This window comes from Astatotilapia calliptera, chromosome 13 (assembly GCF_900246225.1).
Source record: "Astatotilapia calliptera chromosome 13, fAstCal1.2, whole genome shotgun sequence".
In the NCBI taxonomy this organism is placed as follows: domain Eukaryota; kingdom Metazoa; phylum Chordata; class Actinopteri; order Cichliformes; family Cichlidae; genus Astatotilapia; species Astatotilapia calliptera.
This window is the reverse complement of record NC_039314.1, coordinates 10,442,843-10,470,602: the sequence shown is the minus strand read 5'-3', so window position 1 is coordinate 10,470,602 and position 27,760 is coordinate 10,442,843. Positions and strand designations below refer to the sequence as shown.

General features: G+C 39.6%; 2 protein-coding genes across 4 annotated transcripts in view; both read right to left on the bottom strand.

The window, feature by feature from the left end:
* Positions 1-15,820, bottom strand: part of mertka (c-mer proto-oncogene tyrosine kinase a) — a 30,782-nt gene extending 14,962 nt beyond the window's left edge. The window contains exons 1-5 of one of the 3 annotated variants that reach the window (XM_026189867.1): positions 15,396-15,820; positions 14,696-14,987; positions 14,510-14,610; positions 9,199-9,490; positions 9,013-9,113 (exon numbers count right to left, since the gene is read on the bottom strand). In XM_026189867.1, the coding sequence (XP_026045652.1) occupies positions 9,013-9,113; positions 9,199-9,490; positions 14,510-14,610; positions 14,696-14,987; positions 15,396-15,477 (868 nt within the window). In that variant the 5' untranslated portion in view covers positions 15,478-15,820. Of the gene's footprint in view, positions 1-477; positions 612-9,012; positions 9,114-9,198; positions 9,491-14,509; positions 14,611-14,695; positions 14,988-15,395 lie in introns of those variants that run through there. The other 2 variants (XM_026189868.1, XM_026189869.1) reach the window with 2 other exon arrangements.
* A 4,713-nt stretch (positions 15,821-20,533) lies between these two features.
* lhcgr (luteinizing hormone/choriogonadotropin receptor) lies at positions 20,534-26,539 on the bottom strand. The gene is given in 12 exon segments (XM_026189877.1): positions 20,534-21,400; positions 21,402-21,744; positions 21,976-22,044; positions 22,266-22,451; positions 23,350-23,424; positions 23,521-23,589; positions 23,687-23,764; positions 23,872-23,946; positions 24,078-24,152; positions 24,245-24,319; positions 24,584-24,655; positions 26,201-26,539. Coding segments are annotated over 12 exon segments (2,034 nt in total). The 5' UTR covers positions 26,365-26,539; the 3' UTR covers positions 20,534-20,647.
* Between the last annotated feature and the right edge of the window lie 1,221 nt (positions 26,540-27,760).

The following is a 27,760-nucleotide window of genomic DNA, read 5'->3' as shown; positions in this document are numbered from 1 at the left end:
GTAACAATTAATCAGGGCAAGGGTTATTTACTGCATATTATTTAACAGAGTGGAAAAAGAACACATTGGATTTGCTTTTTAAAGAGCACGCATAGCATAATTGGGCCACGCAAGGAGAAAAACAAGGTGATTTACGCAGTCAGCATTGTTGAAGCTTTTCTATGAATTATAACTCACGGGATTTTTAATTTATAGCTATCCTGACGCGCTCTCACTCCCACCGTTCCGTTTATGCCACATTTTGTGACTTAATTAAAAAGCAAAATGCTACAAAAAGAAATCCAAAGAAACCTTCTCGGTTTTCCAGCGACTGATACAAAACTATTTAATCAGATATTTAAATCTGTCCCAGCTGCGGTCCGTCATACTTCTCTCTCTGCAAAGTAGTGGACAGGAGACCCGGACCGAGCTCTGAACTTTATGAGAATGATGTCAGTGCAGCAAAACACAGTCTTTGAAAGAAAATTAACAACTTACCGCTGACAGGAATCCACACAAGTATTGCTATAGTCGTAGAAAACAAAACCACCCAATCGGGTTTTTCTGATTTCTTTGCCATGACCGGTGTTCCAGATCAACTGGCGTTTAGATCAACTGGCGTTGGTCGAACAGATGTGTGGCAGTCTTGCGTTTCAGGAGCTCCTACCGACAAACCAGCAAAAAAAACGCCAAATGTGTCATCTGTGACACTTGTGAGGTTATCTCAAACACACTCCGTCAGTCTTGATGCTGTTGAACAACAAAATGTTTAAAAATGTGGCGAGTTTACCTGGTGATATCCTCATGCGCGACGCGATCGCGAAAACAGCAAACAAGTAACACCACGCCGTTGTTGTTCACAGGACAGCAAGAGTAAACGATCGGGAGACCCTTGTCGTCGTTATCGTTCCACTCGCACGGTTTATTTCACCGAATTCAGCGTTTTTGCTCCACAACTAAAGCGAGCAGTTTGCTCTGTGCACTAACATGGACTCGAGTCAACCAGCGCCACCTCTGGCCAAGTGCCACAGCCTACAGCCAGATCAACCTGTGACACACATCTGCACCACGTTTGAATTCGTGTCATGCACATTTGCACCTTTCAATTGTGTGTTTGTGCGTCATGCAAACAAACCTTTGAAATGAATGAAATGATATCATGTATTTAATATCAGCCTACATTTGTACAAAATGCCAAATGACATACACATAAGAATCACCATCCTGATATCAATACTTTTGCCCATACGAAAAATGTCGTGAACACACTAATATTTCACCAGTGTTGTAACATCACATGTCGTTAGCGTAGTCTGTCTGTGTCTTCCCTCTGCAAACAAACATGTTAGAGTTGGTTGTGATATACAGTCTGCATAAGTGTGGTCAATCTAATAAACATTTGTAAGGAGATGGCAGTTACTGTGAATGTACAGCAGGTGATTAGTAATAAACAGCCAGACAATGACTCTGACAATCTCATTCAATCTTGCAGATTGCACCTTCTGTGGAAAGTGGTACCACACAGTGTGTGTGGACTTCCCCTGTGCAGAAGGCGACTACAAATGTTGTGGGTGCTAAATAAACAGAAAAAAGTGATCCCTGTTGTCTTTGCTTACTGATTGTTTTCAGTGTTGACAATCCACATTGCTGGCATTGCATCTTTCAACATGTTTGTGGGCAGATTTGGATGTACCAGGGGTAAGTGCAGCCACTCAGCCTCTACTCACTGTGATCATAGCAGCAGGTGCAGATGTGTCACAAGTTAATCTAGTAGTGGGCTATGGTCATGTGTTAGTGGTGGGAACAGTCATATCCACTCACTCTCACTGGCTGTTTATTACTAATCACTGTGTAACTGCTGTGGATTCACAGTAACTGCCGTCTCCTTACAAATCTTCATTAGATTAACCACACTTATACAGACTGTATATAACTCCAGCCATGTTGATGAATTGCCTATATTGGCTGGAAATATTCATTTTCAGGGAAAAGACACAGACAGACTATGCTAGCGACATGTGATGTTACAACACTAATGAAATATTGATGTGTCATATTTGTCCAAGGCGTATTTCATTGTTATGGAAAAAGAGAATATTAAAATCATGATGACCAATTGGAGTGGTGATTTCTATGACTTTGTGTATATAATTTGGAATTTTGTACAAATGTAGGCCAATAAGGAATATATGATATCATTTCATTCTTTTCAAAGGTTTATTTGCATGACGCACAAACACACAATTGAAAGGTACAAATGTGCATGACACGAATTCAAACGTGGTGCAGATGTGTGTCACAGGTTGATCTGGCTGTAGGCTGTGGCACTTGGCCAGAGGTGGCGCTGGTTGACTCGACTCCATGTTGGTGCACAGAGCAAACTGCTCGCTTTAGTTGTGAAGCAAAAACGCTGAATTCGGTGAAATAAACCGTGCGAGTGGAACGATAACGACGACAAGGGTCTCCCGATCGTTTACTCTTGCTGTCCTGTGAACAACAACGGCGTGGTGTTACTTGTTTGCTGTTTTCGCGATCGCGTCGCGCATGAGGATATCACCAGGTAAACTCGCCACATTTTTAAACATTTTGTTGTTCAACAGCATCAAGACTGACGGAGTGTGTTTGAGATAACCTCACAAGTGTCACAGATGACACATTTGGTGTTTTTTTGCTGGTTTGTCGGTAGGAGCTCCTGAAACGCAAGACTGCCACACATCTGTTCGACCAACGCCAGTTGATCTAAACGCCAGTTGATCTGGAACACCGGTCCCGAGAACTTAAACTGCTTCTTTTCGTCCCACAGCACAGGTCCGCAAGCGTTTTAAATATGACGGGATTGTGCCAAAACGCACAATTCAGCTGCGACAATATCCAACATCACCCAGCAGAGTGGCTTCAGCGTCGCTTGTGTAAATAGTTGCAACACCACGTAGCTGAAGAGGGGGAAAAACGCTTACCATGTGGGACGTCACAGATGGAATCCCACGAAGGCGGGACTGCGTGTGGAAATACTAGAGACTATAGAACATATAGATGATATATCTTTATGCTGTCTGTGGGAAATACTGAAAGTCAGCCTGAAGTCAGCTGTAAAAGCAGGATTATTACAATCACTCAATAAAACTAGATAATATAGTTAGTATTTATTTTTCTGTTATTTCTTTTCTATTGTTTTCTTAATTTCTATTGAAAAAAGTTGCAAATAATCTATTACCTAATAAGAAAAACTTATATGAAACCTACAGAGGAACACAAGATCTCTTTAATCTTAGAGTTACAAAAATAACAACAAAACAAAAGCTACTACTAAATCAAACTACTCCACCACGTGGTCACTTTTGCTACTGATCTTCCACAAATAGAATAAGAATCCAAGGTCCATTTAGAAGCTGTTGTTGAAATTTCAGTCATGTTCTAGGAACGCTGTTCAGTTACTGTTGGAGTTTAGGTGCTTGTTTTTATCACATTACTGTATTTTCTCGTGAACAGTAATGCTGAGAGTCAACATTTTTTCTTTTTGTTATTATTATTGTGTATTTTATTTTATTTTCAGTTGTTACATACGTGACAGACATGACTAGGGGAAAGGAAAGGGAGCAAGAAAGACAGGGAGTAGAAGAAAAACAGCGGGGAAGAGGAACCGTGCGACTCTCTCGGAAAGAGCTGAGGAGAGCCTGAGATGAGGGGTCACCCAGCAGCCGAATAACAGAAGCCAGAGGGGTTTGCAATGACGTGCCTGTGAGCTCCGCCAGCAGCCACCTGTGCCAGAGTGGACCGAGCCCCAGGTCCAGAGGCAGAGGGTACCCCACCCCCAAAGGGGCCTCACCGACAAGCAGTCACTGGGAGTGAGCCGGTGCGTACCTGAATGCCCAGCCCCGAACACCAAGAGCCACCAATGCACCGATGTCTGAGGGCACCAGCATTGGGAGTGGTGGGCGGAGATAGCATCCATACCTTGGAGGGCCTGAGATGTCCCTAGAGAGGTGGCGTCTAATACCGGACCTGACATATAGACACAGACAAACAGGCACACACAGATACGAACATCCATTCCGACCCCCATGCACACATATGCAAATATTCAGCACTCACCCAACCTAGAGACAGACATAGAGAGACACTGTACACACAATCACACTCCCCAAACTTACTCTGCACCCCAGTTCTAGGTACCCTTACCGCTAGAGGGGTAAACTGCACCCAGAACCAGGAGGTGTTACCCTTTTCCCTGGGGTGGAGAGAAGCAGACTGCCCCCGACTCCACAGTAGCAGGGAGGCCCCACATTCCAGACCCCAATCGGACAGCCAACTCCTCCTCCCAGCACCCCCGCCCCGACGGGCAACAGAGAACGGGGGTGTAAAGACTCCAAACCTCCCTCCGCCCATTCATATGTAGTGTTGATGCATGTGTGTTCTAAGGTGCATTTAAAACCACGGAGCTACCTGCCAGAGAGCAGTAGGTTCAAAATGTATTCTTGAGAGGAGTCGAAAAAGCAACACTTCAACGTCCATCAAGCTTTCTTCTGTAGATTCTTGTTTGGCATTATTGATTGATGGCCACATTGCATTTCTCATTGTAAAGCTTCACCAAACATTATCAGTGTTAACGGTTACATTTTAACTTTCTCTCTCCTGACCAGTCAGCACTCTCCTCTGGAAACACCTGTGGAGTGGGTTTAAACTCAAGCAGGATTTTTGAGACGATATCATATACTAGATATTACTCAGTTCTTTGTGCAACTTCACAGAATGCAAATTCACAAGTGCTTATACTTTCTGATAACAAATCAGACCATCTCCAAAAGTGCATCAGCATCTTCTTGACAGATGTTTGTATCTCCTTCCTCTTTCAGGTACGAGGTTTGACACAGTATTACATGCAGTTTAATTCCTGTGTAGGATCACTCATTCTCACATCCTGATTGCCTTTTCCGTGGAATACTTGCTTGTGCAGTCCAGATATGGAAAAGGAGGAAAACAAAAACTTAAAGTAAATGTTTGGTTTTGAAAGTTAGATCCATAATTTGCTGGACACAGACACACATGTTGTAGTTTTGTCCCTGTACACCACTACAGTGGATTTTAAATCAAACAATCAAGATAAGATTCAAGCACAGACTTCCTGTTCAATTGTTTTTCAAAAAACAATAAAAAATCAGAGGCTCAAAAGTAATTGTACAAAGTAACATAAACCTAAACACAAGGGATGTTTTATTACTTTAATCCTTTATAATTAATGACTGCCTCCCTTGAAATACTCTCCCAGGCCTTTACTGCAGCTGCTTTCAGTTGCTTCTTGTTTGTGGGTCTCTCAGTTTTGTCTTCAGTAACTGAGAAGCTGACTTGGCCACTGAAGAATATCCCATTTCTTTGCCTTGAGAAACTCTCTCTGCTTGTGCAGTGTGCTTTGGGTCATTGTCCATCTGTACTGTGAAGCACTGTCTGATTGGCTGTGCAGCATTTGGTTGAATCTGAGCAGAGATCATGGCCCAGCACACTTAACAGTTCATTCTGCTACTTATATCAGCAGATACATCGTCAATAATCACCTCTGATCCAGACTCACTGACAGCCATACATTGTTATACAGCGATAAAATTGCCTCCACCATGTTTGACTGATAATGTAACATGATTTAAATCATAAGTCTCCCTCATTTGCACACACATTAATTCTGGCCTCATTTTTAAACAGTGAAAACCATGCATTCAACCTGTGCATTAGTATGAGTACTTTAATTTGTCATGAAATATCAAGGGAGTAGGCATCACCTTGTCAGTCAACTGTCCAATTATTTTCTGAACAGGGCTTGCTGTGGGCAGATCAGGTAGTTGTGCAAGTGCAGAAAATTCCAGTTATTATTGCACTGCAACTGTGAGCAAGCTTACATTAAGCACATTTTGGATAGTAAAGTAGTCAGTTAATTACACAGTGCTCCTGAAAGCTAAACAAGAATGATGGGAAGGAGGCAGGAGCACAACACACAGGTCCTGTATTGTAAATATCATCATCGTTTGTAAGACAAACACAGACTGAGCATTTTTATATGCTGGGTTTTAAATGCTGGGATGAGTTTAATTTCATTTAGGAATACTTTGCATTGTTAAAGTTTTCTTGGTGTGCATTATAATTCAACCTTCAAATCGTTCCTGTAGCATCAACACACCTCCTTCTGTGGTGTTGCTCTCGACCCACTTGCTGTTTGGAGAGGCGCCCTGTTCGTTACTGCAGGAAACACTCAGGTTGTACTTCGTCATAGCCTGCAGTCCAGGGACTTCACTGTGAAAAGGCGGCACTGTGACGTTGATGAACCTGGTGGTCGTCACTTCCCCTTCCCTCCGACTGACCTCTCTAACCTTAGGTCGGAGAACATGTGATCAGTATGACGCTGTTAAACAATGGCACAGTTTGGATTAAACATGGGGCTTACTCTGATTCGGCACGTGGTGAGTGGAGAGAAGCCATCGTGCCCAGGAGTCCAGCTCAACGTCAGCTTATTGGACTGCCTCTCTGTCACAGTAACATGAGTGGGAGGTCTGGGACGAACTAGAAAACACCAAAAAAAACAAACAATAACAACCCAGTATCAGCTACCATCTTGTAAAGCATTGGCATGGGCTTCATAACACTGACGTGTGCTTCTCTGGATGTGGTGATGCCCTTTGTGTTGTTAGCTTCACAGCTGAACCGAGTGCATTTATCCACACCTGCAGTTGAGATTTTTGAGTGAATCATGTAGCACTTCAGGGCAGCGTGAAACAAAAACAACCAGTCTTCAAGGTTATGACAGCACTGACTCAGCCCTGCTGTTATTAATCTATAACACAAAGGCAGAGCACAAACCAGCAACACACATCGTCACCACTCTCAAACTGATTTGTTTATGTGTCAAAGATGAATCTGGGGCAAGACTGGCATGCCATTCTGAATCAAGAAGTGAGAGTGAGGCCCGGCTGAAACATCATAGGAAAAAAAAAATCTCCATTAAGAATGATTCACTCCTTGGGGGCGCTAGTGAGGCATGTGCGCGTGAAGTCCCCCGGGATAGCTGGTGAAAATGTGTTTGACGTGCTCAAACACATTTTTTCATCAAATTCATAACCTGCTGAATACTGTGGATATATTTCATGGAGCCTCTCGACAATGGTGAAGCCCAAACGTCGAACGTGAGTGAAGTTGGCCCCCCCACCTTCTTCAAATCCAACAAAAGTGGTATCAAACATTTGTGCTACGTTTGTGCTGGTTTGTGCTGCAAAAATTTCATTTGTGCCGCTATCATTTTAAAGATATTAATAAAAATTTCTAGAGGTCATCAGAGGTCAACCAGCCCCCCCCCCCCAATCAATTAAATACAACAAAATGGGTGTCAATCAACTGTGCTACGTTTGTGCTGGTTTGTGCTGCTAAAATTGTTGTTTGTGCTGCTTCTGTTTTAAAGATATTAATGAAAATGTAAAGGTCAAAAGGTCAACCAGCCCCCCCACATTACCCAAATCAAACAAATTTGATGTCAAACTTTTGTGCTACGTTTGTGCTGGTTTGTGCTGCACCATGTCTTAGATTTTAATGATGATTTTAACCATGATTTTAATTGTGTGTTGGACCCCTACCTTGACAGGTCTTCTTTAACTAAGTAGGTCAGGAACAACTCCAGTGCTTTTCTTAACACTTTTACTGATAATTCGAATGTGTCTGATGTTTGGAGAATTGCAAACCCCACTGGTAGGGATTACTCTTTCTTTTCAACTAGGCATAATTCATATAGTAGAAGTGACTACTTTCTTTTGGATGCCAAATTAATGCTGTATGTCATTGACACAAAATATCACAATATTGTCATCTCGGACCACTCCCCTGTCACATTAACCTTAAACATCCAAAATGCAACTAGACCACAGCAAACATGGAGGCTTAACTTCGATTGGCTAAACCCTCTATAGGATTTTCATGAATATTTCGAAACACGGATCTCTCTGTATTTTGATGTAAATGACAACTCAGAAACTAAGCCTGCTACACTTTGGGAGGCCTTTAAGGCCTATTTAAGGAGTGCTATTATCTCTTTTGAATTAGCCAGAAGGAAGAGAAACCGGGCTAAGCTCCTTGACTTGGGCAGGCAAATTAAAGATTTGGATAAAGAGAACGCCCAAATGCCATCCACTATGCTACATAAATAATACTGTCTTTAAAATATGAATATAATAATCTACTCTCAGCAAAAATCCCACTACTGTTGATAGTAGTGGGATTAACTGTGAAGTTTAAAGGATTATGGTCTCTCCTCAGATTCAAATGCTGCAAAACTGATCAGAGAGCTCATCACACTACAAATGAAGTGAAGGTCCAAAGCACACGAAAAGCAATCCAAGAGTTTCTCAAGCAAAAGAAATGGGATATTCTTCAATGTGCAGGTCAGTCACCTGACCTCAACACAATAGAGCATGATTGCTCTCATTAAATACAAATTTGAATAATAAAAGACATCCACAAGCCTTGAGCCTCTGTAAATGGACTGGGTATAAAACTGGTTCGAATTCTTAGTTAATGCAATTTTTTTGTAAAAGCAGTAGAATTAAAACTGGATGTCTGCGCTTCAATCTCATCTGGATTGTTTGATAAAGACATAATGACAGTGTAGTGGTGTACAGAGAAAAAACTAAAAATTTGTTCAACAAATTAAGAACCTAACTCTAAACTGTTTGTTTGTTCATAGAGAAACCAAAATGCAGCGTGTCTCGTGGCCTGTTGGTTAAGGTTCAAAATTGAAACACTGTCAAGCAAATCTTTGCTGCCCTTATTTTTCCGATCACTTTTAATGGTCATAAGAATCTGCAAAATGTGGTGTTTTGGGAAAATTTACAGTCTTAATGCTAAGCTAGCCTAATCCCCAGACTTGTAAAACTATATTGTTATGTTCTTGTCCTCTGGTTGCTTGACAAATGTTGGCAGACATAAGTCAGATTAAAGAAGTGTGAAAGAACTGAGAAACGTGTGGACAAAGAAGTTTTGAATACTCTGGATACTAAAACTCACCTTCTACCCGAATGCTGATCGGATCAGACTCTACCAACATGTTGCTGATACTCAGTCGGCATCGATAATCTCCAGCATCCACTCTCTGCACATGTTTAATGCTGTAATATGTAATGCATAAGGACACTTCAGTTTATGTACCTAACCTGTCATATCACACACATTTCACCTTCATGTGATACATACATGACAGTGGAGAGGAGAGTTGATACCCCATCTGTGATGGAGTGGAGCTCATTCATCACCACATGGATGTTTGGCGACAGCTCCTTACTATCCTTCACCCACAGGATGGCGGGCTCCAGTCTGGTATCAGGAATTTCAATGGAACAGTTCAGTTTGGCTTCATGGCCCTCTGACAGCTGAATGGTGCCTACGGTGGGCTTAAAGCGGAGTTTCCTGAGCTCATCTGGACTCAGATACATCCGAGAAACAACTCGAGGTATCACAAGAGGCTCCGAGGTCCTGGAAGGTTGTGCTGTTTACAAAAGGCATGTTAGCTTATGTTAGAATGAATAAATGGTAAAATGGAAATATACTTGATAAAGATATGGTATTGATTTTACAAGAAAATATTTCATGGAACACTGCTAAGCTTTAAAACAATGTAGAGTAGGTCTGACAGTAAGTAAAGTAAGATTTGAAGTTTGGTGGGAAGGGGTTTTCTCAAACAACTGATTATTAATTTAAAACATTCCAACAACATCTGGATGTTTCGTTTTCACTGTGAGAAACGTTTCTTCACCCATCCCAGTGACTTTTTCAGACCGAAACTAGTACCATTGCCTAACAATGACCTCACGACCCATTGTTAGTCAGTGGTACCATTTTCAGTCATTATATAGATGAACTGTTTATAAGGTTGGGGAAACCTGCAGGCAGTCATGACAAAAAAAAAGCCTACATTGATGTTAACATTAATGTAGAGTGAAATAATCAGTTAGTCAAGACAAATTCCCTGAATTCTCTGGTTAATTCTGTTTTAAAACTTAAACTAATGTCTTTCAGTTCTGTCCTGATCTAACACATAAAGTGATATGAACCTGACAACTTTAGGGAACATTTCGTACTGGGTGTTTTATACACAGTCTCCCATTTTCAGGGACTAAAAGTTTACTATCAGTTGAATGATAAGAACTTTCATGGTCAGGGTAGGCCTTTCATTTCATGACAAATGAAGCAAACATAATATCTGGAGTTGATTTGATGTATTGTTGTGGGGGGGGGTTATAGCTTTTCCTGGTAATTTTAAATACAAGACCAAAGAGATGTCCATACCGGTGAGGGGGGTCATCATTAGGTTGATGAAACAAAATGAAGCTATTAGAGAGACAGCACAATTCTAAAAAAAAAGCAATAAACTGACCAGTTCAGGACCAATGAAAGCCCTGAAAGACCACAGAGAACTAAAGTGCGTGATCACAGAATTATTTCCATGGTGAAGAAAAACAGCTTCAAAACTACATCTAATCAAGTCAAGAACACTATCAAGGAGGTAGACGTAACAATTTCATGATCTACGGCCAACAGACGACTTCAAAAATTAAAATACAGATGGTTTACAATGAGCAACGAACTACTGGTCACACTCAAAAACAAGAAGGCCAAATGACACTTTGCTAGAAAACATCTAAAAGAATCTGACCAGCTTTACAAAAAGTTTTGTACAGATGAAACCATGGTTAACTTATACCAGAAAGACATAAAGTAAAAGTATGAAGAAGGAAAGAAACAGCTGCTGGTCCAAAATGTCTGTGAAGGTTCTCAGTCATTTAAGTCATCGTAGTCTATGGAGCTTGGAAAGAAAAGCGTCTGGACTTCTTTAGGTTTCTCTCACATCCTGGGCCATTTGATCTCAGTAAATCACATGATAAAGTGGGGTCAGGTTTTACAATGGGTTAACTCGAAACCTTGGCTGATTGTGACCCACACCTTGGCTTGTGTGATTGGGTAGAGGATCAACAGGGGATCAATAACCCTCTTGGGAATTAGCGGTTAACAACATGGTCACTTTACTTGGACGTTTTCTAACTGTCTTCATTGGAATCTGCTTTCAAGGTGAGTAACATTGGTCGTAACTATAAGGAAAGAGAGCTACAAAAGTTGGAACATGTTTTGAATTTATGGCATGAGGCGTCTTTTTCTATTTTGCCTCTAGCTTTAAGGTTTCACATTCAACCACTGTTGCGATATTAGCAAGCTAATTCAGCTAATTAATGAAGCTCATTTCATATTGTCTCTGTACTTGTAAATTTCTTTCAAGTTCACAGGCTGTTGTATTTTGGTGGAAGTTCATTTTGGCAATATTTCCAATAACTGACTGGGTTCAAAAATAACTTTTGGCAGGACTGCTATGCTTGATGTCATCTGTTTACCCCTATGTAATCACTTAAGTTGTTATGTACTGCTGCATGCTAAGCTGCAAGAGTGCACTGAGGATTGAGACAAAATATGGTCTGCAAACCAGCATTATATTAGTTTTTATCAGATTGTCCTCCAGTGTGATTATTTCTTGCAGTAATGATATTGTACAATTATTACTTTCCCTGAAATACTTTATGCTTAACAACAGCTCCATATTTTTGAACTCTTGTGATCAGTATGACCAAATTGTGTGAGTTTCCATACTAATAATTAATAATGAATAATAACTAATAATTGGTATCAGAGACACTGATTTTTGGCATGGTATACTGCAGAAGTCCCTTGGGTTGTTTCTGATTGTGTGTGTGTGTGTGTGTGTGTGTGTGTGTGTGTGTGTGTGTGTGTGTGTGTGCATAATTTAGCTTTTAATTTAACTGCATTCCCTGTGTTGTAACAATAATAACATTGTTTATATACAACAATATAATTATAACATATATCTTTATTTTATTTTAGGTCTGTGAAGCCAAACTTGATGCTGGGCATTTATTTTTGTCAATGGAGTCAAATTGTAAGTTACCTTTTGTGTAAATTTTCATACTGGAAACACCACAGATTATATTGTAATTTAATAGCTCTGTAGAACAAATGATTTAAAGATTGTAGTGTCAGGGTAACTTCTGAAGAAGTAATATTGCGCTATCGATGATCACATGCAGGTGGCATAAACTAAATATTCAGAAACGCTACCAACAAATGATTCATTAACAAAAGCAATGGAGCAGACTTTTTAGGGTCTTGTGGTTGTAATAAAATCCATAACTGAAGGTTTGTCACATAAGAGTCGTTTTCACACTCATTCTACTTTAAAAGATTTCAAGACAGAGCTTGTTGTTCTCTGAACATGCTTGTTCGCTGAACAGCAGATAACGTGCATCTTTTTGTTTGTTTGCTTATGTGTGTGTGTGTGTTTTCTCTAATGGGCCTCAGATGACAGTTTGCTTAAATTTAGGTCTCAAAGCATTTTTAAAAAATTCTGCCTGTACTCCCCACCCCTCTTCTTCCATTGCTCAGGCTGAAGCAGAATTTGCCCAACTCACATCTGTTGACCTGAAAGGGTCCCGCTTTGCTGTGCTTGACCAATATGGAGAGGTTCATGGAACTGTACAAAACCAAGAGCGGCATAGCAGGGCTAACTAGGCTCATAAAATGCCTCGATGATGATGTAAGTGTTCAACTGCTAAATGTTCTCCTTTGTTTAAGTTTTAGGTTATCCAGTTCAACTGATGAACTCATTCAAAGAAAGCTGATAAGTAAAGTCTGTCATCATATTTCACAACTGGAAACTTAGTGTGTTAACTTTTACAGAATCGGTGTATATTGGTGATAGGTTGGGTATCATATTCTGCTTGAATGTGCTGATCAGCCTGAGTCAAATTAAAAGATATCAAAAAATATTAAAACAAACAAGACAGGTGTAATTGACCCAGTTATCTCCAATGATAATCATATATTGATGGAATTATTTAGCAAAAAGGTGTGAATTTGTAGCTGTCTACATGCTTCATAAATACTGTTTAAAAAGTTTTATTGTTTTCTTTTTGACTTCTTTGACCAGAGCTCTACACAAAGGAAGAGGACAGAGGACCTCATTTTCTTAAGGAAGATCCCTCACACACTTTCAAGACTGTGAAGGTTAGCATCGTTTCTTTTAGTTAATTCAATAATTACACCACCAGAGTGGATTTAAATCAAACAATCAAGATGTGATTGAAGTGCAGACTTTAGGCTTTAACTCAAAGGGTTAACACCCTACTCCCTGTGGATGCCACAAGATAACATCTATACTCTTTCCTTACCAAATGTATTATTATGAGATCTGTGACACTGGATTTGGTCTGGGTTTCAGAGATACTAACTGGCAAACTAGCATTAATGTTAGTTTCTTGTGTTTACTCATGTCTTCACCAGGGTCTTTGACATTTCGCTGCTGTACTGTTCACTACAGCTTTGCGTTTGATTTCTCACATTGTATATTGTAATGGCTGAGATATTAGGTTATTTAAGGGGTTGCAGTGGCTACTACAGCTGTCGGGGGCAATACTTGGGTGAAATGTCCTGGACCCTGGAAAAGAGATTGTGTAGACTGGGTAAGCAGTTAAAGGTCACTGGCCCAGAGTCATTGGACAGCTGGGTAAAGCTGGATGTTGATATTCAGTGCCAGTTATGCAACCTGTCCAGCCAACCTGCACTTTTTTCATGCTGTTAATATAAGAGGAAAAAAAATCTGTTACTGATTAAAGAAGCATTGTCTGTGGAGCCACATTCTGATCCTGCCGTTTAGCTTCAGTTTGCACATTTCATGTATTCTCAGTTACATTTGACTCAGAGCACAGCCAATATTTAGCACAGGTAAATTTAAATTTAAATTTTTGTTTGCATTCTGCAAATGAAGACATGCTCTGTTAATTATGAACATGGTCTTTGTTTAAAGCAAGAAATGGATTTGTAACATGGGGGTGCATATCTCATTCTGAAAAAAACTTCAACAACTAATAAGTGTTACCCAAAGTCAATCACCATCATCCAAGGCATCAGTATGGCTCTTCTTTGGAAAGACATGAATTCTAAAGCACAAGGGACATTGTGTATTTTTCTAAGTCAAGTATGGTAAATATTTTTTTGTTCTTTTTGTCTTTGAACCCTTTTATAACCCACAGATATTGAAGACACGTTTACTAAGAGTTGAAAGTTGGCATTGTGATGGTGAAAAAAAAAGGCATCATCGATGTGTTGGTTGTCCTTTATGCGGCAGTAATCCTGTCTAATCTGAGGGATGTCCTGAGTGCCATTTCCATGCTGATGGGTCTTCTTTTTGCCCTCAACATAGACTATCCAAAGGAACTTAAGTACACCTTTGAAGTCATTCAGAAGGTCGTCATGAACATTGGTGGAAAGCAGTGCTCCTCACTTGTGCATGGTCTAAGAAACAGACTCTTGCGGAAAGTCATGCAGACATGTCCTCTGGTTGCTTGACAAATGTTGGCAGCCCTAAGTCAGATTAAAGAAGTGTGAAAGAACTGAGAAACGTGTGGACAAAGAAGTTTTGAATACTCTGGATACTAAAACTCACCTTCTACCCGAATGCTGATCGGATCAGACTCTACCAACATGTTGCTGATACTCAGTCGGCAATGATAATCTCCAGCATCCACTCTCTGCACATGTTTAATGCTGTAATATGTAATGCATAAGGACACTTCAGTTTATGTACCTAACCTGTCATATCACACACATTTCACCTTCATGTGATACATACATGACAGTGGAGAGGAGAGTTGATACCCCATCTGTGATGGAGTGGAGCTCATACATCACCACATGGATGTTTGGTGACAGCTCCTTACTATCCTTCATCCACAGGATGGCGGGCTCCAGTCTGGTATCAGGAATTTCAATGGAACAGTTCAGTTTGGCTTCATGGCCCTCTGACAGCTGAATGGTGCCTACGGTGGGCTTAAAGCGGAATTTCCTGAGCTCATCTGGACTCAGATACATCCGAGAAACAACTTGAGGTATCACAAGAGGCTCCGAGGTCCCGGAAGGTTGTGCTGTTTACAAAAGGCATGTTAGCTTATGTTAGAATGAATAAATGGTAAAATGGAAATACAGTTTATGCAGTCAGCATTTTTGAAACTTTTCTATGAATTATAACTCACGGGATTTTTAATTTATAGCTATCCTGACGCGCTCTCACTCCCACCGTTCCGTTTATGCCACATTTTGTGACTTAATTAAAAAGCAAAATGCTACAAAAAGAAATCCAAAGAAACCTTCTCGGTTTTCCAGCGACTGATACAAAACTATTTAATCAGATATTTAAATCTGTCCCAGCTGCGGTCCGTCATACTTCCCTCTCTGCAAAGTAGTGGACAGGAGACCCGGACCGAGCTCTGAACTTTATGAGAATGATGTCAGTGCAGCAAAACACAGTCTTTGAAAGAAAATTAACAACTTACCGCTGACAGGAATCCACACAAGTATTGCTATAGTCGTAGAAAACAAAACCACCCAATCGGGTTTTTCTGATTTCTTTGCCATGACCGGTCCCAAGAACTTAAACTGCTTCTTTTCGTCCCACAGCACAGGTCCGCAAGCGTTTTAAATATGACGGGATTGTGCCAAAACGCACAATTCAGCTGCGACAATATCCAACATCACCCAGCAGAGTGGCTTCAGCGTCGCTTGTGTAAATAGTTGCAACACCACGTAGCTGAAGAGGGGGAAAAACGCTTACCAAGTGGGACGTCACAGATGGAATCCCACGAAGGCGGGACTGCGTGTGGAAATACTAGAGACTATAGAACATATAGATGATATATCTTTATGCTGTCTGTGGGAAATACTGAAAGTCAGCCTGAAGTCAGCTGTAAAAGCAGGATTATTACAATCACTCAATAAAACTAGATAATATAGTTAGTATTTATTTTTCTGTTATTTCTTTTCTATTGTTTTCTTAATTTCTATTGAAAAAAGTTGCAAATAATCTATTACCTAATAAGAAAAACTTATATGAAACCTACAGAGGAACACAAGATCTCTTTAATCTTAGAGTTACAAAAATAACAACAAAACAAAAGCTACTACTAAATCAAACTACTCCACCACGTGGTCACTTTTGCTACTGATCTTCCACAAATAGAATAAGAATCCAAGGTCCATTTAGAAGCTGTTGTTGAAATTTCAGTCATGTTCTAGGAACGCTGTTCAGTTACTGTTGGAGTTTAGGTGCTTGTTTTTATCACATTACTGTATTTTCTCGTGAACAGTAATGCTGAGAGTCAACATTTTTTCTTTGTTATTATTATTATTGTGTATTTTATTTTCAGTTGTTACATACGTGACAGACATGACTAGGGGAAAGGAAAGGGAGCAAGAAAGACAGGGAGTAGAAGAAAAACAACGGGGAACATGGCATTTAGTTGTTTAGGAAGGGGGGAAGTTTTAGGAGTGATGTGAGAGATTTTTGACGTTTAGCGAAAATCTTGTGTAGTTAGTGTGTAGTGTAGTCAATAGTTTTGTTGTGTGTGTCAGAACAATGAGGTGACTACTGAATGTTACAGGTGTTACAGGAGTGCTAAATCTCCTGTTGTCAGGCCTGCAGGTATCAGGCTGTTGTTCTCCTTTATCGCATAGTGGCACAAATAATTTGTGTGGCATCAAATTTGATGGAGAACACCTGATTGTTCTGTAAATATTTTAAAATGTTTATTTTAAAAAAAACAAAACAAAAACCCACCTTGGCTGCATTTTTAGTTAAATAGCACACATTTCAGTTCAGTTCATTTTTATTTCAAACATTTCAAACGTGTCTTCACAATCATTACAAGATATCATTCCATTATTTGTTTAAAAAGGAGTAGGCAGAAGTATATACTTATCTTTCCCTACCCAAATTTGCAGATTCACAAGTTATGGAAAAACAAACAAACAAAACAAAAAAAGAACTACAACACCGTTACCAGCAACATTACTGTCCTGGGTTAACCCTGTTTGCTTCATTCTTATACTTATTTAAAATTAGGTTTTTATATTTTAATTTAAACTGGTTTATGTTTTTGTAACACACCCAAAGAAAGACTCTAGGTCTGACCAACCGTCTCAGTCGTGGGCAAAAAGATGACAGTCAATAAAGTTCTAAAAGATAATTTGACAAAAAATATCAAAAGATAAAAGATAAAACAGTCCAGTGTTCCATTTATGAATCGTATAAAAACACACAGTCCCAAGGCCAGAGCCAGCTATGCCACACGGCCAGTTGCACTCCACGTGTTGCCTTTTAAAGGGTTAGAAGTTGTCCTTGGAGACCCACCACCCTGCAAGCATATAGCCAGTGGTCACTCTAGCCTCTGGAACTCTGCTGCCTTTAGGCTGTGGCATATAATAAGCCCTGGCCTGCACAGAGAGACAAAACAACACATTCACTATAGAATTCATAGCACAAAACCCATCCATCCCAAACATATCTGATTTCATCACATTACATACCTGCACAGAGAGACAAAACGACACAGCAGTGTTTGTAGTGTGGGCTATAAGTAGACCAGTGTATCAGTGCAATCAAGTACACCTGCCTCTAATTAGTCCAACCCCATTCCAGCCATTGGCTCACCAAAAATGTCACACACACACAAAACCACTCCCAACCCAGTGCAACTTCACACAATAATATGGAGCTGAATTAACACAGGCACATTAGTCTACCATGTTACATTTTTACTTTCTTTTATTTCTTCTGTTAGACTGTTCCATAATTTAACTCCTGCAATTGAGATAGACATAGTTTTTAAAGTTGTTCTAGCACTTTGTATTTTTAAATTCCATTTCCCTCTTAAGTTATACCCACCTTTTCTTTTTATGAACAATTTACATTTCTTACATACATTTCTTTTGGAAGCAATTTATTTCTTACTTTATACATTATATCTGTGGCAAGATCTGAAAACTGCTGTTCACAAACGCTGTCCATCTAATCTGACTGAGCTGGAGCTGTTTTGCAAAGAAGAATGGGCAAGGATTTCAGTCTCTAGATGTGCAAAGCTCGTAGAGACATACCCTAAAAGACTGGCAGCTGTAACTGCAGCAAAAGGTGGTTCTACAAAGTATTGACTCAGGGGGTTGAATAATTACGCACACCCAACTTTTCAGTTATTTATTTGTAAAAAATGTTTGGAATCATGTATGATTTTGGTTCCACTTCTCACGTGTTTGCCACTTTGTATTGGTCTTTCACGTGGAATTCCAATAAAATTGATTCATGTTTGTGGCTGTAATGTGACAAAATGTGGAAAATTTCAAGGGGGCCGAATACTTTTGCAAGCTACTGTAAGCTTCGACTATTAAAGTGAACCATTGTTATACCCTTTTCTACCTTGATTTTCTTTTTAAATTGAATTCATTTCTCATTGTAAAGCTTCACCAAACATTATCAGTGTTAACGGTTACATTTTAACTTTCTCTCTCCTGACCAGTCAGCACTCTCCTCTGGAAACACCTGTGGAGTGGGTTTAAACTCAAGTAGGATTTGAGAGACGATATCATATACTAGATATTACTCAGTTCTTTGTGCAACTTCACAGAATGCAAATTCATAATTGCTCATACTTTCTAATTACACACCAGACCATCTCCAAAAGGGCATCAGCATCATCATGACAGATGTTTGTATCTCCTTCCTCTTTCAGGTACGAGGTTTGACACAGTATTACATACAGTCTAATTCCTGTGTAGGATCACTTATTCTCACATCCTGATTACCTTTTCCGTGGAATACTTGCTTGTGCAGTCAAGATATGGAAAAAGAAGAGAAAAAAAACCTTAAGTAAATGTTTATTTTTTAAAATTAGATCCATAATTTGCTGGACACAGACACACATGTTGTAGTTTTGTCCCTGTACACCACTACAGTGGATTTTAAATCAAACAATCAAGATGAGATTCAAGCACAGACTTCCAGTTATTTTTTTATTTTTACAAAAAAAAAAAAAATCAGAGGCTCAAAAATAATTGTACAAAGTAACATAAACCTAAATACAAGGGACATTTTAATACTTTAATCATTTACTATTAATGACTGCCTCCCTTGAAATACTCTCCCAGGCCTTTACTGCAGCTGCTTTCAGTTGCTTCTTGTTTGTGGGTCTCTCAGTTTTGTCTTCAGTAACTGAGAAGCTGACTTGACCACTGAAGAATATCCCATTTCTTTGCCTTGAGAAACTCTCTCTGCTTGTGCAGTGTGCTTTGGGTCATTGTCCATCTGTACTGTGAAGCACTGTCTGATTGGCTGTGCAGCATTTGGTTGAATCTGAGCAGAGATCATGGCCCAGCACACTTAACAGTTCATTCTGCTACTTATATCAGCAGATACATCGTCAATAATCACCTCTGATCCAGACTCACTGACAGCCATACATTGCTATAGCGCCATAACATTGCCTCCACCATGTTTGACTGATAATGTAACATGATTTAAATCATAAGTCTCCCTCATTTGCACATACATTCATTTGGGTCTCATTTTTAAAATGACAGTGAAAAGCTATAAAATTAAGTTTCAACCATGCATTCAACCTGTGCATTAGTGTGAGTACTTAATTTGTCATTAAATAACAAGGAAATAGGCATCGCTTTGTCATTGAATCACTTGTCAGTCAACTGTCCAATTATTTTTGACCATCTCAAAATGGAGTACTGAAATTTCTGTAATTCTTAATCAGGAAATGCAAAAAAATAAAAAAATAAAAGCCAAAAATTTTCTGGTCAACAACTGTCTTAGTCCAATAAATTATTTATCTAACTGTATATGTATGGCTAGTCTCACTTACATTCTTATGCTTATGAAAGTGGCTCCTTTTGCATACTCATGCAACAATGAATTACATATGAAGTAAACAAGATGATGGAGCAGACTACTTTCAAGAGTAAGTCACAGTATTAGACTATATATGATCAGAGATGGGCAGTAACTCGTTAGTTGTAATGCGTTTCTGTAATACGATTACTTTTTTCAAGTAACGAGCAAAGTAAGGGATTACTATTGCAAAAACGGTAATTAGATTACCGTTACTTTCCTGTAGGAATGCTGCGTTACTGCGTTACTAAGACCGTTATTTTAGGCAAACCTCCGCCTACCCCACTCCTGCTTTATAGGTGAAAATAGAGCAACAGGACCGCTAGTCTTTGACTTTATTTATTTTCTGCTGTGTTTTAATGGCATCTATTTGAAAGACTGAGTGTAAACACAAAATAATATTTTATTTTATGTGCTGGAATGTGCAGAAAATAGGTTTAAATGTTAAACAAATTTCTTCCAGTCAGAGAATGTTGCATATAATTAAATTTTTGCTTGATGCATAAAGTTAAAAGATTAAAACTAATAAAACAAGAGTTAAAAAGACACTTTTCCATTTGATTACACTTTGTAAGCTGGATTATGCAGAAAAAGTAGAATTGGGCTGAAAGATCCATCGCTTTATCACCTATTCAGGTTGTAAATCGTGTTTTTAAAAAGTAACTAAGTAACTAAGTAATTAATTACTTTTGAAAATAAGTCATCAGTAAAGTAACGGGATTACTTTTTTGGGGAAGTAATCAGTAATTAGTTACTGATTACTTTTTTCAAGTAACTTGACCAACACTGTATATGATGCTGATATATATAATACAGACATTTACTGTTTGATGCAATTGGAAATTTGTATGCATTTCTTTTCTATTTCCTTTCTGTATGAGCAGCCTTGTTTATACAGCAGCCTATGGTACTCATGAGTTTATAAGCATCCTTTCTGAAAGCTTTAGTGAAGATAGCATAGAGGAAGGGATTGGCACACGAATTGATGGGAAAAAAGAGGACCAACAGAATTTTGGAGTTGGTAACTGTGATGAGGGGAAACTTAAAAGCAGCAGAGATGGCAAAGAAGGAGATGGGTGCCATGCACAGAAAATCCGTGAAGATGAGTACCGCCATGCGCTGTGCGATCCTGGTGTCTGCACTTCTTCTGGGTAAGTCAGGGTTTTTTACAGCCAGGTAGATCAGCACATAGCAAACGCAAACAACAAGGAAGGCGCCCACATTGAGGAGCAGGATAATTATGACAAAAGCCTGAGCCAAAGGAGTCTCTATGTCCATGGGTAAGCACATGCTGACTTTGGTGTAGCTACTGACACCAATCAAGGGCAGTATCCCCATCCCCAGACAGATGAGCCAACCTACTGCCATTATGCCTGCAGCTTGCATAAGAACCAGGTGGCGCTCTACCTGCATAGCATTGGTGATGGTGTGCCAACGCTCCAGGATGATGGTAGAAAGTGTGTAAACTGACAGCTCCCCACCAAAAACTGACAGGAAGCCAGCAGCACTACAACCAGGTCCTGTCTGCCATTCAATGGCGTGCTGACTGTAGCTACCACGAGTACGCAAGTCTACAGTAGCTATCATCAGAAGGTAGACCCCAATGCAAAGGTCTGGCAAAAGCCAGGTGGCACATGAGGAAGCGAGGTACTGTCAGCTTGTTCCGGCTGCTGAAGAAGACCAGCAGCACTGTCAGATTACCTGTAATAGCCAATAAATTGATGAACCAAATAGCTACTCTGAGAAAACTGAAACCCGCGATGTCTTCACAGGGGTTGAAAGCATCTGCCTCAGGTGTGCAAACCAGAGTGAGGGTGGTCTGGCAGAGGTCCAGTTCTGGATAGTGGAAATTCACATCTTCATAGCTTTCATCTTCAGCAAGCAGGTCACCTTCCGAGAAGTACGGCACGCCCGTAAGTAGAGATGTGTCTGTTAACCCTCCGATTACAGGCTGAACCCTGCTTTTGAAGGAGATTTAAATGGAAAAAAAAAAAGAAGATATTGTTTAAATAAAGAGCTCAGAATGAAGATATCTTAAAATAAGTGAAGTATGGTAAGTAAAGTAAACCAAGGGGCAAATCCATTTCAAACACACTTGTAAGTTGATTTCAATAAGGTGTAAAGTTTATTAGAGTAAAAATAAAAATGAGATTTAGGACAGGTAAATATTGCTGAATCAAATGATTTACCTGCCGGCTGGATCTCTCTCAATACAGGCTGTAGAGCTGTTATTCCACACAGGATTAATTGGTAAGTCTCTGTAGAAAAGCAAGAACATAATAAAAAGTTATGTCACCATTACATGGCATATTTCAGGTGCAGATGTTTGTGAAACCTGTGATATATTGTGTAATGCAATTCAGCATTGCTTAATAAGCAAAGGATTCTGATTTTGATGGACTTAAATTTAGACTACTGCATGGAAATTCAAAGAGTCATGGGGTAGGGTTGAGCTTTGAGCATGCACAGTGTAAGTTACCTGTGAGTGTTCCAGTTCAGCAGTGCACAGCAGTGGCTGTTGTAGGTGAGATGAGCTTCTCGCAGACTCCACAGTCCCTGCAGAGGAGGCAGACTCTTCAAGGTGTAGGCGGACTGAGCAAACAACACTAGAACTGACTCCAGTCCCTGTGATGGCAGCTTTGTGAGAGCTGTGGCAGAAACATCCCTGTGAAAAAAATAACCGACATTAATACAGTGTGACAGAGTTTTTGTGTCCACTGTGCTGTTTTACACTGCCATTGTTCATCAGACTGTTACTGTTTCTCTCTGCTGAGCTGAAGTCCACAGTGTGTTCTTTGAAGATTACATGAAAATTATGAAGGACATAAAAGCAATTCGGGAGAGTAAGACCATGTCCAGACACAGAATACAGCCTGTGTCGAGTCTTAAAGTTTAACTGGTGTGTTTAGTAAGCATCTTCCTCCTTTTGCTTCCCTATTCTTCTTCCCCCATTTCTTCTTCTTTCCTTTCAGCTGCTCGCTTTAGGGGCCAAAACAGAAGATCATCTGCCTCCACCACACCCTTTCTCTAGTACCCTCCTCTGTCACACAAACTCTGCTTAAATGTCCTTCTTCACCATATCCACAAATCTTATTCTTCTTCTCCTGCCTGGGATCTCCATCTTCAGCATCCTTTGTCCAATATATTCACTGTCCCTCCTCTGCACATGTCCAGACTACTTCAGCATTACCTCTCTAACTTTCAGAGTAGCCATCTCCAAACTATACATCATGGTGCCATCACCATCTTCTGAACCTTCCCTTTCACTGTTGCTATCTTTCTGTCACATGTCCCAACCATGCCCTCTCCTGACAACCCACTCCACCATGCCTGCAAGTTCTTCTTCGCCTCTCTTGTGCTCTGTCCTCATGATGAGCCCAATATTTGATGTTTCAAAGATTCTACACCGGATACCCGCCCTGACGCAAACTTCTCATTTGTTGGCTCTAGGCTTGTTGAACACCCTACCCCCCACCCTGGCTGGGTTTCCTTTAGCTTTCCTCAATAAATCAAAATAAACTTAGCACAAAGTGACTTTTAGGAGTATACAAATAAAAACTTACAAGACTCCAGGGCCCGTGCCTCCTGTGAAAGCATCTTTATGGATCACTCTAAGGTTTCGATTATTTTTTAATACCCTAAACATAGCAGAACACAAGGAGCAAAACTTTAATGGTGCAAAAGAAGAATTTTAAACAGAAATTAGACATAATGTGGTAAAATGAAACAAATACAGCTTATCTATCTTTGTTCCGTTGAAGGCATGCTCGTGTATTTTTCTTATGCCATTGTTGTACAGGTTCCTGAAAATGTAAGAAACATTTGCATGTTCAAACTTTCTGGACTGCTATAATACAATTTCAAAATAAGTGAAAGTGTCCTATACATTGCAATACTCACATTGTAACATATTCCTTTGACATTCCAGTGAAAGCGTTTGTGGGTATTTCTAGAAGGAAGATGTTGTCGCATATATCCCTGCAAAAATAGTAATAAGTGTAATAATAAGTTGAAACTGGACTTGCAGTAACACTGAAGATTTCCTTTGTATTAGTCTCTATGAATATAACAAGAAATTTACTCACAAGACGAACTCAGATTCAAGTGAACTGATTGATGTGACATCAGGAAAAACTGCAATACCGGTATTTGAAATACTCCTGTAAATAAAAAGAGCAATGTGTCACTTTCATTTGACAAAGATGAAAAAAAAAGTTTGTTGCAAGTCAGACTGCACTGTAGGAATTTTTAAAAACTGACAAATGAATAAATAAATTTTAAGTTGTCTCACAAGTAGCGAAGTTTGGGGAGGTTGTTAAATGCTCCTCTGCCAATGTGCATGAGACTTCTTGTGTTCTGGATTGAGCTGCAAAGCAGTACAGAGCATACAGTCCATACCGGGGTGCACTACAGTAATCGTGACTTTAATGAACTGGGAGAATCACAGAAAAGACTTACATTTCAGAGAGGCTGAGGAGGTTGTTAAATGCTAATGTCTCAATGGTTTTCAGGGTTACGCTTTGAGTAATCTCTCTGTGTACAGCAGAAAATAAATAGTGAGATTCTTCTTAACATTTACGTCACACTGTCAGACTAATGTGCAGTATAAACACACTGCAACCATTTTTATGAGATTTGCCACAAAAAACAAAGCAGAGACACTGCAATAATTAGTTTATCTGATGCAAAACCCAAATCTTCTTATATTTGGAGCATGAATTTTCATCATATTGTTCCTCACTTAAGCAGTATCACAAGTGAGTCGGAATTTTTCAGCAAAAGAAATGTGATACGTACATCCTCTGGACTCCTTTTAAACCTTCAAAGGAATGGCTTGAAATTGTTTGCAAAGACAGATGATAAAGAAACCTGCGAAAGGAGGCATAAAAAGATTGGGAGGACAGTTTAATGATGTAATAGAGATGTAGTGACATCTTAAAATCATCTGAGGCTCTGTGACAAAAAGGTAAGTGTAGCCATGGCACAGGTTTTGTCATAGCAACTATTTAGTGTTCAATTAGAACGAAATTTTCCTAGGTTTTGTTTACAGCCTGTCTGGACACACTGTTTTGTTTTTTTTAGTTTTGTTTTTTTATCTCTAACAGAAATGCACCATTTAGGTTGTTTGAGGCATTCATAATAAGCATAGAGCAAGTTCTCTTCCCACCAGTGAGCAACATTTCCACATCTGCAACATATACATTATTCCCAGCTAACAGAAATGGTCTGTCAATATCATAAACAAATAGAAGTTGTAATTTGGTAGAACAGAAAGTTCCAGGAGCGAGTGTATAGAATTACTGGCAGCATTTGATAGACACACAAAGCTGCCAGCCTTGGTGTTCACAGACGTTAATCACAAGAGGGTCAAGGTGTTGTGTACTCTGTTACTGAAGAGGAGGTCAAGATTACCCACCTTCAAGGCTTTTGACAGTAAACTCAACAAGTGAGCTGTAATGTCCAGAAAAGCATACAAAAAGAGGTGTACTCACAATGTGTGAGAGCAACTTGACATTTGCTTCATCGGTAATTAAGCTGGACACATGCAGGGGACTGTGTTTTTAAAAAAAAAGAAAAAAGGGTGTGATGTACTACTTAAATGAAATAAATACAGTCCATGCTTGGAAGCAGACGTTCTTCACTCTCCAGTAGGGATCGATCCAGATTTATCTCTCAATATTATGAAGACTTAGAGTGGTCTGAATGTAAAACATAAAAAGTTCTCAAAGGAAGATGCACAAGAAAACAAGAACACAGCTGGCCTTTGTTTTATCTACCAGAAAACGCATGCACACAATACTACTGACAGAGCAGGTGTGTATGTTTGGATGGGGTTTTTTTTGTTCTTGATGTTTTTTAATGAAGCAGACTTTATCATACCACTGATGCTTAAATTAGAAACATACAAAGTGCTTCCATGGCTAAAGTTGAGGATAAAAGAAAACAAGAAAAAGATACTGCCACTTGGTGAAACTAGATGCAGTGTTGGAATAATGTTTGTATGTTAAGACTGATTTGGAATACATTCAGAGTGCAGAGATTGCTTCCAAAAATGTTTTTATGCCAGAGTACTGGTAATGGTTGTTGAATGATCAAAGGTTACACCTGAGACACCCCCCCCAAAGTGTACAATAAATACTGGAACCAAAATCCGTTTTAAATGGGTGCTCAATATTAAGGCCACTTACAACAGGTTAAAAAATGTGATGAAGCGTGATTTGATCACTGTTAACTCTACAAACAGCACAGCAGAGCTAAACAAGAAAGACGTTTCAGTGCGGATCTTAGCCCCGTGCATAAATACGCGCGGAATAATAATGGCAATTGCTTAATCACACGAATTAGCTGCCTTAAAAAAAAAAGAAAAAAAAGATCCACCCTGTAAACGCATTATTCCACATGTTGCCAACTTACAATCTTCTATCCCTGTGGTCCATCACTGGAGCTGCCCCTTGTGTTATATTGTTGCACCTGATTGCATTGGAGAAACATCGGCAGATCCTCGGGCACACGAAATTCCTGCATCCATGGAACAATGAGACGAACAGGAGCAGGGATACTGACGGCGATGTCCACATCGTTGGTGCTTTCTGGAACACTTCGCAGAAGCTGAGATGTCGACTGAATGTCCCTTCATCAACAAGAAGTTGCTTCCCTTTAATCGCGCTTTGAATCTCAATCACCTGACCTCCAGCTTCCTATCAAGTGGCTCTTGTGTCGCAAAGAGATTTTTTATAAGCATCCGAAAAGGAAAGTGACACGTGATCGCAAAGTTGAGCCCTGTAATTTTTTTTTCTTTTTATGATGACGATTCATTATTAGGTCTATTCTAAGTAAGGTTAATGTAGACATGATTGCGTATTAAAGCACCCCAAAACAGAGCGCAGACGTTTTTAACAACTGGATACATTATTACCGGATTTATACGTTTTCTATGAGCACATCTGCTTGTAAACACAATCATCTGGATCCCCAGTTAGACTTGCAGCAGTGACCTTGGTTAAAAGAACATACGTAGATCATTGTGACGGTGTATCGTTTAAGATGTAGGCTAAACTGGCGTAATGAGAAAGTATCTGAAAGTAAACCGCAAACATCCAAGAGACAATAACCTTTGATGTTCAATTATCTTCCTCCCCTGGCAATGGTTTTGCTGTGATTGGATGCTTTCAGAGCCACTTTTCCCTCACTGTTGAGTTTGCTAACCCTTGTGTCTGTAATTGGAGTGTATTTTAGGATAGTTAAAATGAAGATTTCGTTTGGCATGCACATAAAGATCCAAAGTCGATGACTGTGTCCCTCGGAAGAACAGTGTGACCCATAGTCAGAAGCCTCCCATAACTGTATCTCGTTTGGCGCCCGTTATAGGGCTGTTGCTGATAAAGGCAAGGCAACATTGTGTAGCCTTGAAACACAACCTGTTTTAAGTCGTTATACTGAAAGAGTATATTCAGTATATATTAAATTAGAAACATGGTAATGATCTAGATGGCTGTTTGAAAACTGAGCATAACAACAAGGTATTTGAAACTCCACTTGTTCAAACAAAATTTTTGATGGAGACATATCTGCGAAAAGCGTAGGATTTAATTAAAAATCAGTGTATTTTTTAAAAGTTTCCTTACTTAACTGCTCAATCAGTGAAACGTGTCGGATGATCTTTCTTTTGGGCATGGTTGAACTAATGCTAAAGTTATTGATGGACTTAATTCCAAGCACTCTTTCCACAAGATAAACCAGTGCGACGACCAAAGAAGGTCCGTTGCTTCTCTGCTGGGAAGACAGTGCCAGGTTGTTGTTTGTTTTATTTAATTGTATTTTTTGCACTGTCGTAATATCTCTACTGGGTGGCGACAAAGCAACATCATTGAGAAAAACAGTAAGAGCGCATTTTCTCAGGGAACAGACCAGAAATCCTTCGCTAATACTGGATATATTTATGTGACTGTAAATCTGTGTTTCTCGTGTTGGTTT